The 13,568-nt window shown below is 39.0% G+C and overlaps 1 protein-coding gene across 1 annotated transcript; it reads right to left on the bottom strand.

The window, feature by feature from the left end:
* Positions 1-4,989: 4,989 nt before the first annotated feature.
* On the bottom strand, positions 4,990-12,273 carry LOC117256320 (eukaryotic translation initiation factor 4E type 3-like). The gene is made up of 7 exons (XM_033625664.2): positions 11,956-12,273; positions 8,557-8,629; positions 7,514-7,608; positions 6,938-6,998; positions 6,782-6,848; positions 6,422-6,577; positions 4,990-5,175 (listed from the first exon to the last, which is right to left on the bottom strand). Exons 1-7 carry the CDS (start codon positions 12,138-12,140, stop codon positions 5,129-5,131), a joined length of 684 nt encoding a protein of 227 aa, XP_033481555.1. The 5' UTR covers positions 12,141-12,273; the 3' UTR covers positions 4,990-5,128.
* Between the last annotated feature and the right edge of the window lie 1,295 nt (positions 12,274-13,568).

Raw genomic sequence — 13,568 nt, forward strand, 5'->3', positions numbered from 1 at the left:
CAAAGTATGAAGATCCATGTTGACCTCCTATTACAGGTTCTTCATCAAAGGGAAAGTTCACCCCAAAATCCAAAAGACATATTTTTCTTCTTACCTGTAGTGCTATTACTCAAGATAACCCACAGACCTTGTTGGGAGCAGTTTCATGTAGAAACTATTTTCTTTCTGCTAAACTAGACCCACCAACTGTATCACTAACCCTAGCTCACCTAGCACCACTGAGCTAGCTAACATTACAGCTCACCCCTCACCAACACAAGCGTCTCATCCATGACACTTCCTTCTGCACAGTGATACGGTTGGCAAGTGTAATTCGGTAGACAGAAAATAGTTCCTGTATGAAACTGCTCACAACAAGGTCTGTGAATTATCTTGAGTAACCAGGTCATGATTTCTGGGAAAATACATTGATGCTGAGTTTTTCAAATTTATTTTTATTTGGTGCTTTGAGCACCACAAGCTGAGTGCCATCTAGTTCCATTATATTCATGATAGGGCAGACATCTCTAAGGCCAATATCTCCAACACTAAGCAACTTCCACGAAAACAATCTGGATGAATAAATAGCACTACAGGTCAGAGGAAAAATATGTATTTTTGATTTGGGGCTGAAGTGCCTCTTTAAAGACATGACACAACATGAGCAGAGAACAGTAAGCTCTCACATTTTTTTTATTCTGGGTCTGATGTCACTGTTACCACGATAAGTGCTAATAACATCAAGCTGTGATCAGCATGCTCATTTTAGTGTTTGCGCAGTGTAAAAGCATAACACTTACCTCATTTTATAACAATACAGGTGATAAACATTCTTTCTTTTGGGATTCATTAGTGTCTTACACGGAGGATGAATTACGACTAGACTGTTGCAGAAACAAATATTATGTTTCAACAGCATCGCTGAAAATTAGGTTTCAATGGTCTTTAAAAAAGGTATTAAAAACATTCAACAAGTTTTCATGCAAGGGTTTATCTAACTGAGGGAGTTGTTTTTTGAAATGTAGCCCAAAGGGTGTGTGTCAGTGCAAATCATGGAAGAACAGGAGCATTTCCCTAAAGATCAAGAGGCTTTTCTTTGTAGCTGCTGCTGGCAGGGTCAGCTGCTCCTCTTTCCCCTAATCATTAAAGAAATGTTTCTGAACCACAAGCCACTGGCGTGTGAGTCCCTCTAATGTTTCACCGTGGATACAGACGTGTTTGTGAGATGCTAAGTGTGCTGGCCCACAGTAGCCATTTGAGAGTGCAGCTCAGTATAGGCATGATCAGCACAGAGTGGAGGTAGATGTACTCTGCACTGGTTTTCTTAATGACTGTCAAGCTTTCTGAACGCATGTTATCACCACAGAGGATGCAGACCAAGATCAACCCTGTCTGAACCTGAGCACAGACAAGTCAAGGGTGAGACTCTTGAACAATGTACATAATACTTTTTATTTCCTCATGTTTAAATCTAGATACTTATGGATGTCATACTGTCATATTGATGATTAAAAGTGAGCTCCATGGGGTCATTTAATCCCAGTGCTTAAATACACAAATATGCCACACCATTCATTAATTCCCTAACCCTAGATTGTGTATTTTCGCAAATGATCACATCTATGTCTTTGAAACTGCAACAAAAGATCAAATTATGATGTGTAATATGAAAAATGTTGCCTTTGCCAAAACCACAGAGCACGTAATTGTGCGGTTTGCTGCTCTACAGAGTGTTTTACGCTGACAAATTAACTAACTACTCATTTAAAAAACCCACTGTACATGATGCACACAGCACCAGTCACCAGACAACAAAGTTAGCTGCTAGCTGCTAAGCTGCTACAGCACCAGATATTTTTCTCATCATCTGGTAGAGACCAAAACAGAGCTAAAAGCAGCCCAGTCACCTGTATTAAATGTTGGCTTTGTACGTTTGCAAACCACAAATATGTTACTTTTATACATTTCGTACATACCATATCAATGCTGGTATTGGTTTGGTATATGAGCTGACTTTGTCATCAGGAGGTGGAGTGGATGGTGGATGGTGTGACACCTCGGCGAGTGCCTGCCAAGCTGCAAATCACTGAGACCAACAACAACAACAAAACCAGTTGTTTTTCAGCGAGTCATCGCAGTTTTCCCAACAGCTTTTTAGCTACCAAAGTTGGGTAGCAACCTGTGGCTGTCTTTTCACCAAGAATAACGGTTGTTTTTACCAAGACATCATTGTGTTTCCTGCCGGGATGGTGCCATGAAAATGGGTTGTTTTTTAGCATGACATTGCTGCATTTCCAGCTTGGACAGTTTTATGAAAGTTCTATAACCTAGTGCTTTTTGTGCCTAAACTTAATGACACGTTATCTACAGTGTTGTTGAAAAGTAAAGTTTCAGTGTATTTTCTGCATAATAACATACAAATGTAACGTCTCTGTGGTGCAGATACTTAAAACGGCAACATTTTTTCTGGCAATTGGGTTGCTAAAAGAAGAGTAAATATTGGACTTATTCTTTTGGTGGCAAATGTTTGCGATAAATAGGCAACTGTTTGAGATATTAACTTTCTGGTGATAATGTCAATGTTGTGTTCACAGCTTGATGTGCTGCCACCATGTGGCCAAGTTTTAATAATGCAGCTTTAATGGGCCTTTAACACTAAAAACATTTAACATGACAATGACACAGGTGTAAAAGATAAAATTCATTGTGACTAAATTTGAATCTGGCTGTTCCAGTTTTACAGTTGTGGTGTTGTACATGCTGGCTCACTGTCAGTGTCTGGCTTACTGGGACACTTTAACAGAATGGAGCCATTAATACTGGCATAAGCTAAAATATCTGCTAAAAGTGTAAAGGCCTGTGAACACACTGAGGCAAATCAAGGAGAAAAACTAAAAAGTGGTTTAATACATGAAAGCACAACATTATCAACTGGTAATACTGACTATTGAAAGTGTCACTCAAAGAATGGTCTTACTTAGTCTGAGCCGTTGTTACACACTGCTTTCCAGTAGGAGTACAATGTGCAAAGGGTATTATTAAATGTAATAAATCAGTACTTAACAGCTTGGCAAAGTGAAATATGCTGAAACGCTGAGATATTAACACACTCCCCCTGTGTCAGGATGGGGGGAAACAGCCCAATCACCAGAAGAAAATGTTGGCATTGTACGTTTCTTCAAACCATGAATACATTACGTCTGCAGGCTTCATATGTATCATATGAACATTTATAAAGTGACATAGTCAATGAGCTGTCTTAATCATTGGGAGGTGAAGGGGTTGGTGGACGGCGTGACACCTGGGCAAGATGCCTGCCAAGCTGCAGACCACTGTTTAATACCAACAACAAAACTGGCTGTGTTTTAGCAGGTCATCGCTGTGTATCCACTGGGGATAGTGCCCCGAATAGTGATACCACTGCTTTTCCAGTGGGTGCCCTCAAAAGTGGGTATTTAATGCCAAAACACAATCTTTTCCTAACTGTAAGTGCTTTACGTGCCTGAACCTAACCACAAGCCGACCACAGCATTGTTAAAACATAATGAAACATGAAGGTTCAAGTTATCTACTGCATAAGAAAGTACAAATGTAACCTTTCTGTGGTTTGTCAGAAATGGAAGCCAACATTTTTTCTGGTGACTAGGTTGGGGGAAATTTGTTGTTGACTGTACTGTGAGAGAAGAAACACACATGATAATAATTGCATTTCTTTTCCAATTTATTTACTTTCTCCAAGTCACTGCAAAAGTCATGTTTACAAATGAAATATTGTCCCCTTATTAGTAACGTATCAACCAGTCCAAAGTTGAACTATAAAAAGTGGTGTGACATACAATAATACCAGAAGCATTGTTTACTGTAGCCTACACTGCGATAATATAAGTGTGTTAGTGAGGGTAACTCGATCTGGGTGATGAAGTCTCACAAAAATGTCCCAGATTTGTAAAGGGAGCTGATAGAAAAATATGCTTCTATTTTCTCTATTAATAATGATGCTATTTCTCAGTATGATCAAACAGGCAAGGTCAGTATAACATCTGATTTAAAGTGTACTTTTCTTTGAAGCAGCAGTTAACATTGACTCAACGACTACTGACACTCACCACATCTGTCATGTTTTACTTAACATTTGACATATTGTATCTACATATGCTAACTATGGGAATAGCATGACCTCACGTTACTTGCTTGAAAGCTGCAGTTTCCTGTGTGTGTTATTGTTATAAGGACACAGTTCAGTAAGTAAACTAGATACAGTAGGAAAAACAAGTACAGACAAGTACTACAGAGCACCACTAGCTGAGCACAAAAATGTGCAGTATCTTTTCAGAGTAATACACTAAACGATGCGTGACCCCATTCAGGACAGCAGAGGGTCGACTTTCAACACGTGTATTGAGAGGAATGTCAAATGCAGTGTGGCTGAGGAGATTCAAAGAGGCACCTTTCAGGATGGGTTTTGCTCTTTTAACTTAAGCTGAGTATCTTAGGGCCATGTCTGCGCTGGGATGTGTTCTGATCCCCTGTGATGGCTTTACAACTGAGGGACACTGTGATTGGAATAGGTAGTCATGTGCAATATTTCCAAGTGTTACCCTGATTTAAATTTGATGTACAGCTGATGAAGTTTCAAGAAACCAAATGGGACATTCACTCCATCCTCAGAAGTGGAAAAGCTCCAGCTGAATAAAACACCAAAAGGATACAAATGGCAGAAAAGTGCTTTGGCACTGACTAAGCTGACTTAATTAAAATGTGATATGAATTGAGATATCTTACATATCAAACAGTTAAAACACACTAATTATGTAGCTGCTACCTCTATACCAGGAATAAATTGTGAGGTCCATTGGCCGTGCAGACAACAGGACCAAGACAGTGCAGTTCAGTATAGCAGGTCAAAACCAACATGAACTAATGAACTCGGGATGAGATTAATGCTGGATATACATTCTCTGAAGAGTTCAGAGCTCTAGGACCCACAATCAAAAAAAAAGGCATCAGTCATTAAAAGTTATAAAAATATATTGATAACAATTTTTGTTGAATGCAAAATAATATCCTCGATTAGGTTGTGGACAGCGCCTCGACGTGAAGGCAGGTACAGAGTTCAGGTTAAAATAAAAAAAAAGTGCGTTACAATCATTTAATGTCTTGAGCGTCCTCCTTCAAAGGCATGATGATCCATGTGAGCTGAAAGAGTCAAAGTGATTCATGGTGAGTATAAACCAGCCCTTTACTACAGAATGACTTTTGTTTGTTTCAACATGAAAAGTTTCATTTAAAAACTGGTAATGATTCAGCCAAAACTTATTCTGCTTATGTTCCAGTTTAACCTAATTACACTGTAGCTCATTACACTTTTGGTACAAGTGTTTAACATGTTGTGGCAAGACTAGCCTATGTGAATATGTGGAACAGGTACGACAGCATATGGGGGTATTTGTCTGCAACATAAAGCCCCGATTAGCTATGTACACTCCTTAAATAATCCTCTGGCATGCTTGCATGCTCTGCTTAGAACAACCAATATGCCCTTATAATGTGCATAGTTCAATCTGCAGTACAGCTACATTCTTTTGACTACAGTCTGACATGACTTAATATGGGGTAGGCAGTTTAACCCATATTAACCTCTGAGCATGTTGTAATTAAAGTGGTTTCAAGTTGTTTTTAAGAACACTACACATGTGTACCTCCTTTTGCTTCTGTTGTGAGGCCTCAGAAAATCTAGGCCATGATGGGAAACTTTGGCCAATCATAGGTCATTTTTGAGAGATGGCGTCCCTATTGGCTGTTCTACAAAAACAGATGTGCACACACATCCCTTCGGTGAAAGCCTGATTCAAAGGCAGAGAATTCTGAAATGAAAGTTGCTATTCCAGCATTAGCGACAACTGCCTACACTGCAAAGCAACCCAAAAAAGGAAAATGGACTTGTCAAAAAGAGAGTCAAAATGTGATTCCGAAAATATATGACGTAAAAACGTGTCAGTATTGGTAAAGCATTTCAGACATATGAGAGGTTTGCACTGGCCAAATTCAAGTCGCTACAGCGGCCAAGCTAAGGTCCGTCTCCCGAGCTGCTGCCTGCTTTTCTTCTGGGGAAGCAGTTCACAGTGGCAGGTGAAGGAGAAAAGTGTGAAAAGGAGGGGCTGAGTGAATGCGCTTTCTGCAACCCCCTTAATGAAATGAGAATAATAAGTCAATGTATGGGAAACACTGGGTTACTGTATAAAATGCCTGCATACGCCTGTTGTTGTCTGGTGGGAGGGGCTTAGGACAGCGACAAGAGAGCTACAGGAGGAGGTTGTACTTTCAGAGTCTGCCTTTTTGTTTTTGCCTTTCCACATTTCTGCCTTTGCAAGCTTACAGCTCATTTCCATTTTTGAATCCAAAATCTCCTGTACATGTACGTGGAAACAATGAGCATACTTACGCTTATAAAAAACAGCTTTAAAAGATATGTAGGGGAGGAGCTCATAGACTTTTCCCAAGATATTTGCTTCGTTAGCGAGAGATGCATCGCTATTCCAGACTTGTACGACATCTTCCCGATCCCGAACGCTAACACTGACACCAACTACCTCATCGTCTGGGAAATAAAGGGAGGCAAAACAGACAATAGATACTTATCAACTCAACAGCCACATTGAGAAAAAGCATATTTCTTAAGGATGTACAATAATTGGCAGTTATCAGAACAGTTATTGGCAAAAAAAACAATATTGTGCATCCCTGATATTTCTTTTCATTCTGAAAAACAGAAAATATCAAATATAGACTTAAAGTAGCTCACCTGAGGCACAGTAATCTGCAAACTGCTCTCCAATAGTAGCAAGTAACAATTCTTTCCAAACTGCAGACTGAAGCATGAAGAACACACAGGAGCGATTTCATGAGTCAGGTATTTATTATTATGTGATTATGTGAAAAGAAGCTTAACACCACCTACAGTGCTTTCTTTTGGTATTTTCATCTTCCATACTCCTCCTTTTGCGTTGCTTTCTTCTTCCCTGTAGGTGTAGAAGATTTTTTTTTAATTAATACTTACTGTACTACGCAACCCTATACAAGTGACCAGTTTACATTGAATACATGCTTAAAATTAATTCAAAAGACATGAAGACAAATCTTGGATAACGTTAAAAGTTATCACAGTGCAAACATGTCCATTAGAGTGCACTGTAAAATCTGTAATCTATATAAACAGTGACACTTTAATATATATGCACTACCAGATATCATCTGACATGTCTAACTGATGGTCTTATAATAGTGATAGCAACGTAATAATTCAAGCTTTTATGACATACTTAAATATATTCTGCGTCCCTTTTAAGTTGAGTGGTCATCGTATTGCACTTATACTATTATCAGTTTCTTGTATGTCCAATGGAAGAAATTCTGCATTACATTTTAACAAGTTATCACATGACAGTTACGACATGAGCTCCAGTCAGAATCTGCCCTCTGTTCATGCCGGTGTTCAGGAATACAATAATAATATTTGCAATAATAACAGACTCACCACAGGGGCCTCCGTTCTCCTCGCATTAAGTGATAGCTACATCTCAAAGGCAGGGCTGTGGCTGGAGGGATGTTGTTGTATACACTCCAGAACATCTGCACAAAGGGAAACATGTTGAAAAGACTTGCCGTTAAGTTTCTTAAAACTCCAAGACAGAGCTAATGTTCTGTGACACAAAAGCAAAATTTTGCCCCCTTCGTCCAGTTTGTCAAAGTTTATTAAATCCAATATCAGCGGTTGTGTCACACTTTGCTTGTTTTGTATTTTACAGGTTTTGTCTACACACACTACACACTCCACTATCATTGCTCTCAGGTAACACCGTATGAAAGGCTTTGGATTTCAGCTTTAATGTCCCAATCAGTAAAACGAGCATATTCACATATATGAGATAAGAGATTGACTTACTGTATTTTGTGTGTCTCCGCTTATTCAAACTGAAACTACAAGCCAGTTTCACTTCTATGTTTACAACAATTAGCGGTGTAAACAAACCTCAAACACCTCCACAAAAATAATACTAACTTAGATCTGTTGCATAATGTCCATCTTTATATTTAAATGTTACCTTATGTTTAGTTTATTACAGTTTAAATGCTAAAAGTCAATACACTGACTTCCCCTTGACAACAAGCCATCAGAGCATCACATCAAAGGGCAGTAATGTACGCATTGCAACATGCAATGTATAGCAGAAACACACATCAGAAGCTACTCTTACACTTGCAAAACAACAAGATGTTAATCAACAGGAACTTTGAACATTCGCAGTAACAATAGTTTGAAACAGTTTGAATTTCAGGAGAAGAAGCTGATGTAATATGGTGTCAATAAAGCGTGCGCTACATGTTCATATTTCAGGATAAAATGGTCTCATTTTTTCCCACCACCTTGTGTCGACTGTAGCTTTAAGTGCAAATCAGCGGCTTATGCCCTGAATCAGGGAAGCTCTTCTCAAGCAAATTTGTCTCCTAGCCAAGTCATGCACTTGATCTCTTTGCTCTTAAGATGACGAAGCTGTTTAAGCTGACACCAAAACTCACCTGAACACTTTGCACAGTGTAGATCTTCTTCAGATTGGATTCACATTCTGCAGCCGTAGTGCCTGGTAATGACCTGGAAGAACAAGGGAAAACTGTTTGAGGCCTCAGTAATGATACACTGATGGAACAAGAGTGTTGACCAGCCTTAGAACAGAGTTTTGCTAGGTTTGTATTTTATTTAAAGAGAGGTTTGGTAAAAATCAATGCCTACATAGATTATGTGGTGTGTACAATGATAATGAAACCAAAAATAATTTGTATGAGGTCATTATACCATTTCTAATCTAGTTTTTGATAAAAATAGCCCTTTGACACCAAGCCGTCTTCATTAGGACTGCAACTAACAATACGTTTCATTATTGATTAGACTGTCCATTATGTTACTGTCAACTGCTTAATCGCTGAAATAGAGAAAAATTCCCACTGCAAATTCTGAGAGCCCCATGTGACACCTCTTTAATAATTTTGTCAGTTAAAACCCAAATATATTTAATTAAAAGATTCAGTGTGTAGGATTTAGGGGGATACATTGGCAGAAATGGAATATTATATTAATAAATATGTTTTTGTTACTGTATAATCGCCTGAAATTAAGAATTGTTTCATTTTTTTTATCAACATACAGAGTGGGTCCTCTTTCATGGATCAACCATGTTGTTTCTACAATAGCCCAGAACCGAAAAATACATATAAGGCCATTCTTGTTTTCGTGTCAGCCATAGCTGTTCTCCTACACACTTGGCACTCAAGAGAAGTTCTATTTGGTTGCAATCTGCAACCTCACTGGTAGTTATCACTAAATCCTACGCACTAGACCTAATAAAACTAGAACTGTAATGATTTGGAAAATAATAGAAATTGGGACACCTTACAAGACAGTAAAAAAAAGCATTAATGTGTTCATAGATCATAAAATCAAACAATTTAGTAACATACAATAAAAGTTAACAAAATGACTGAACATATATCATAATTATAAATATTAGGTATAAAATCATCATGTGTGCAACTGTCAATATGTGTGTCACCATGAAATCAGACTGAGTATGCCAACTTAAAAAGGTGTGTTTTCAAATAGGATTTGAAGGTGGACAGGAAGTCAATATTGTGAATGTCATGGGGGAGAGAGTCCCAGGGGCGGGGGCAGAACGGCTGAAGGCTCTAGAACCCATCGTAGACAAGCAAGCAGATGGCGATGTGAGATGGAGTGCAGAGGAGGATCTAAGAGTAGAGAGTGTGTAGATATGAAGGAGTTCAGAGAGGTAGGATGGGGCCTGACTATGAAGGGCCTTAAAGGTGAGAAGCAGAATCTTGAAATCAATGCCATATTCAACAGGAATATTTAACAGTAAGTCCATCTACTGACAAGTTTATGGAATTTGATTCATTCAATCTGACTTAACCCCCTGTCTCTACTTATCAAATGATATGCCTGATTTACAATTTGGTGAAAAATTGTAGAGTATTAATCACTATAACATTCATTCATTCATTCATCTTCTAACCGCTTCATCCTCTTAAGGGTCGCGGGGGGGCTGGAGCCTATCCCAGCTGACATTGGGCGAGAGGCAGGGTACACCCTGGACAGGTCGCCAGACTATCGCAGGGCTGACACATAGAGACAAACAACCATTCACGCTCACATTCACACCTACGGACAATTTAGAGTTATCAATTAACCTAGTCCCCAATCTGCATGTCTTTGGACTGTGGGAGGAAGCCGGAGTGCCCGGAGAGAACCCACGCTGACACGGGGGAGAACATGCAAACTCCGCACAGAAGGGCTCCCACGCCCGGGATCGAACCGGCAACCCTCTTGCTGTGAGGCGAGAGTGCTAACCACCACACCACCGTGCCACCCTCACTATAACATATTGCAGAGAAATGCATACTTTGGAAAATTGTCTCCTCTAACCCTTGAGCTGTTATTAGAACCAAATATCAAAACATGACTGTGATCAATAATGTACTTAAACAATTTCTGCCCATGAACCTTTATGGATACAGGTGTACCATGAAATAAGGTCATATTACAGTATTATTACTTCCAATTTTGTAGCTGTTTTTGTTAATATATGTATATGTGTGTCTATGTATATATGCACACACACACACACACACACACACACACCCATATATATGTATGTGTATATATATATATATCAGCACGTTATCGGTTTTCATTGGTATTGGATGATATCAGCTTTAAAATTTAATACTGGAATCATCCAGCATACTGATAATATCGGTACATCATTGCAATCGGGCAATATTGGCTTTTAAATGAAGCATCAGACACAGCTAACATGTGATTTCTTATTTTACACAATGAATGGATATTATTGAAAAGAAAGTATTGTATTTCATGCTCATGTTTCATCATATGATGTTAATTCCACTACAGGAGAGACTTAATGATCACTAAAATAAGGTGGGGAAAAAAGTGGATATATCGATATCAGTTAATGGTCAAATGAATTGTTACATATTGGCATATCAAATATCGGCAAAAGGTCCAATATTGTGCATCCCTAACACACACACACACACACACACACACACACACACTTATACTGTTGCATTTTTTGTTTATTTGTTTTGTTTTGTTGACATGATGATATTGGTGTACTGTCGTATTTGTATGTTTGCTGATTACTGTGCACTCTTCTGAAATAAAAAGAAAAAGAAATTGTTGCTTATTACTTTTAACTAATAAGTTGATTGACTATGATTTAGTCTTAATGAGATGTGGGTCCTTTGAAAGGTCTCAGGTTTAATTAATGTGTCACTGGTTTAAATTCAACACGCTGAGCAAACACATAAACTGTGACTAACGCTGATCAAACCTGTGTCATCACACTGTAGGAACCTTTGCTCTGCTCCATGGCGGAAGGTGAAACAATCGACAACGTAACATTCCCATGGTCTCATAAAACAGATGAAAGACAACTAATCTCATGGGGATAACAACGTAGTCCATCACAGCAGTAGTTTATGATGTGTGACCGTGTATGTGACGTGTTTTCACATTTTATTTGACTGCTGGAGAAGGTGAAGCTGTAACTGTGCTACTTCTCAGACGCTCTCAGAGTCAGGCTCCTGGGGAACACAGCTATAGTTAACAACTCCATGTCTGAATACCAAAAAAATATGAAGCTAAACATGTCCACCATGTTATATAGGAGGCATTGCTTCTGATAACAACATAGCCGTACACATGCTAACTTTTTAACGATGTTGTGGACAGCACAGGCTCATGTTGAACACTCTCCCGCTACATTTGCTCCTGGAGGCCTGCTGCTCAGAGCTCTGGCCTTGCCTCTTATTTTTCCTCCATCATTACTCCTCGTCCCGGGCTATAAAACTCACACACACCGCGGAGCAGCCGTCAAACATTACCTGTCCAGCCAAAACGTCCAAGGTGAGTGCAAAGGCAGTGCTGTCGTCTCGTCTTCTCTCTGTTTCTTTGTGATATTTTCCAACTCTTTCTCGTCGATGTCAATGTTGTTTTCAGAGGAAACAGTCTGTCCGCTCAGGGCGCCTCTGTCCATCTGTACATCTGTGTGACCCGCAGGGACCGCCATTTCAGCAGGCACGAAGCTAACCTTTTGATATCTCCTGTATCAATCTCCTTAATAAAAGCACCCGGTGTGGCTTTATCTTCTGATACTGAAGCACACTACCGCTTTTCCGCCTACCGACTGATGACGTAACTGCGTCACTGAGCACTAACGTAGCATTTAGTCCATCCCAGAGAGCAGGAAAACAGAGAGAGGCCTCACTCTGTCTGATTCTCGGGTAGCTGACCTAAATCACAATGTCCCACCAGGCTTCATCATCAAACTACACTGGATTACTGGCCCTATAAAACATGGCTTCATATACTAAACTTCCATTCTAGAGAAGATCAGCATAAAGAGGTGGTCATATAGGGGGTACGCTGTTTTATCATTGTCTGCAACCAACTTTCCCATTACACAGTGGTGGAATGTAACAAAGTAGGCCCACATTTACATGTAGCCTACTTAGGTACAATTTGAAAGTACTTGTACTCGAGTATCTCCATTTCATGCTGCTTTATACTTCTACTCAACTACAATTTGGAGGCAAATATTGTGCTTTTTTACTCCACTCACTTCACTCATTACTTTACAGATGTAGATTATCAATACAAAATTATAAATCAACCAATAAATTATTATTACAGGTTAAGCTACCCAGCTGTTTGTAGTGTAAAAGTAATAATTAATAGCTGCATAGTGAATTAACTGATTAAAATTAGCCCCATCTTTTCCAGCTGCAACATTAAAGTGATAAACACATGAATGCATCAATATTTTAAGGCCAGTAATATAATATATATATTTCTGGAATGGGTCACTCTGCATAATAACTGCTTTTACATTTGTTACTCTGAGAATATTTTGATGCTGTTACTTCTCTACTTTTACTATAGTAAGACTTTGAATGCAGGACGTAACATCATGTAAATAATCCAGCACCTCTTAACTCTTTTCTCTTTCTGTCCATTCTTGTTATGTCTCTCTCCTGGTTTCCTTTTCACTTCCCATTGATGTTTTTTTTTGTTGTACGAAAGAGCCACAGGTTTGAATTGAACCTACAGCTGCTGCGGCAAAGACATAGCCTTTGTACACGGGGCTCAAGCTCTACTAAGTGAGCCACTGGGTGCCCATTTAGTTTAATGCTCTCTTTTGTGACTTTGCACAGTTATGGTTACAGACTCTCTCTCCATCTCCCTGCAGTCGTATTATGAAAGTAATTCATTTCCAAATAAAGAGACAAAATGCATACAAACAGAGTTAAAGCTGAATGTGACTGACAGCATGATTATTCTTTTTTTTCTTTAAATTTCCATAAGCCTAGATATTGTGATAATATTGTTACTGCTAATTCTTTTGGCCACAATAATCATGTGGTGATAATCTGATACCCTGCCAGCCCTAACTGCTACTTTTACTAGTAAAATATCTGAATACTTCTTCCACCACTGC

Source organism: Epinephelus lanceolatus, chromosome 1 (genome assembly GCF_041903045.1).
Source record: "Epinephelus lanceolatus isolate andai-2023 chromosome 1, ASM4190304v1, whole genome shotgun sequence".
Lineage (NCBI taxonomy): Eukaryota > Metazoa > Chordata > Actinopteri > Perciformes > Serranidae > Epinephelus > Epinephelus lanceolatus.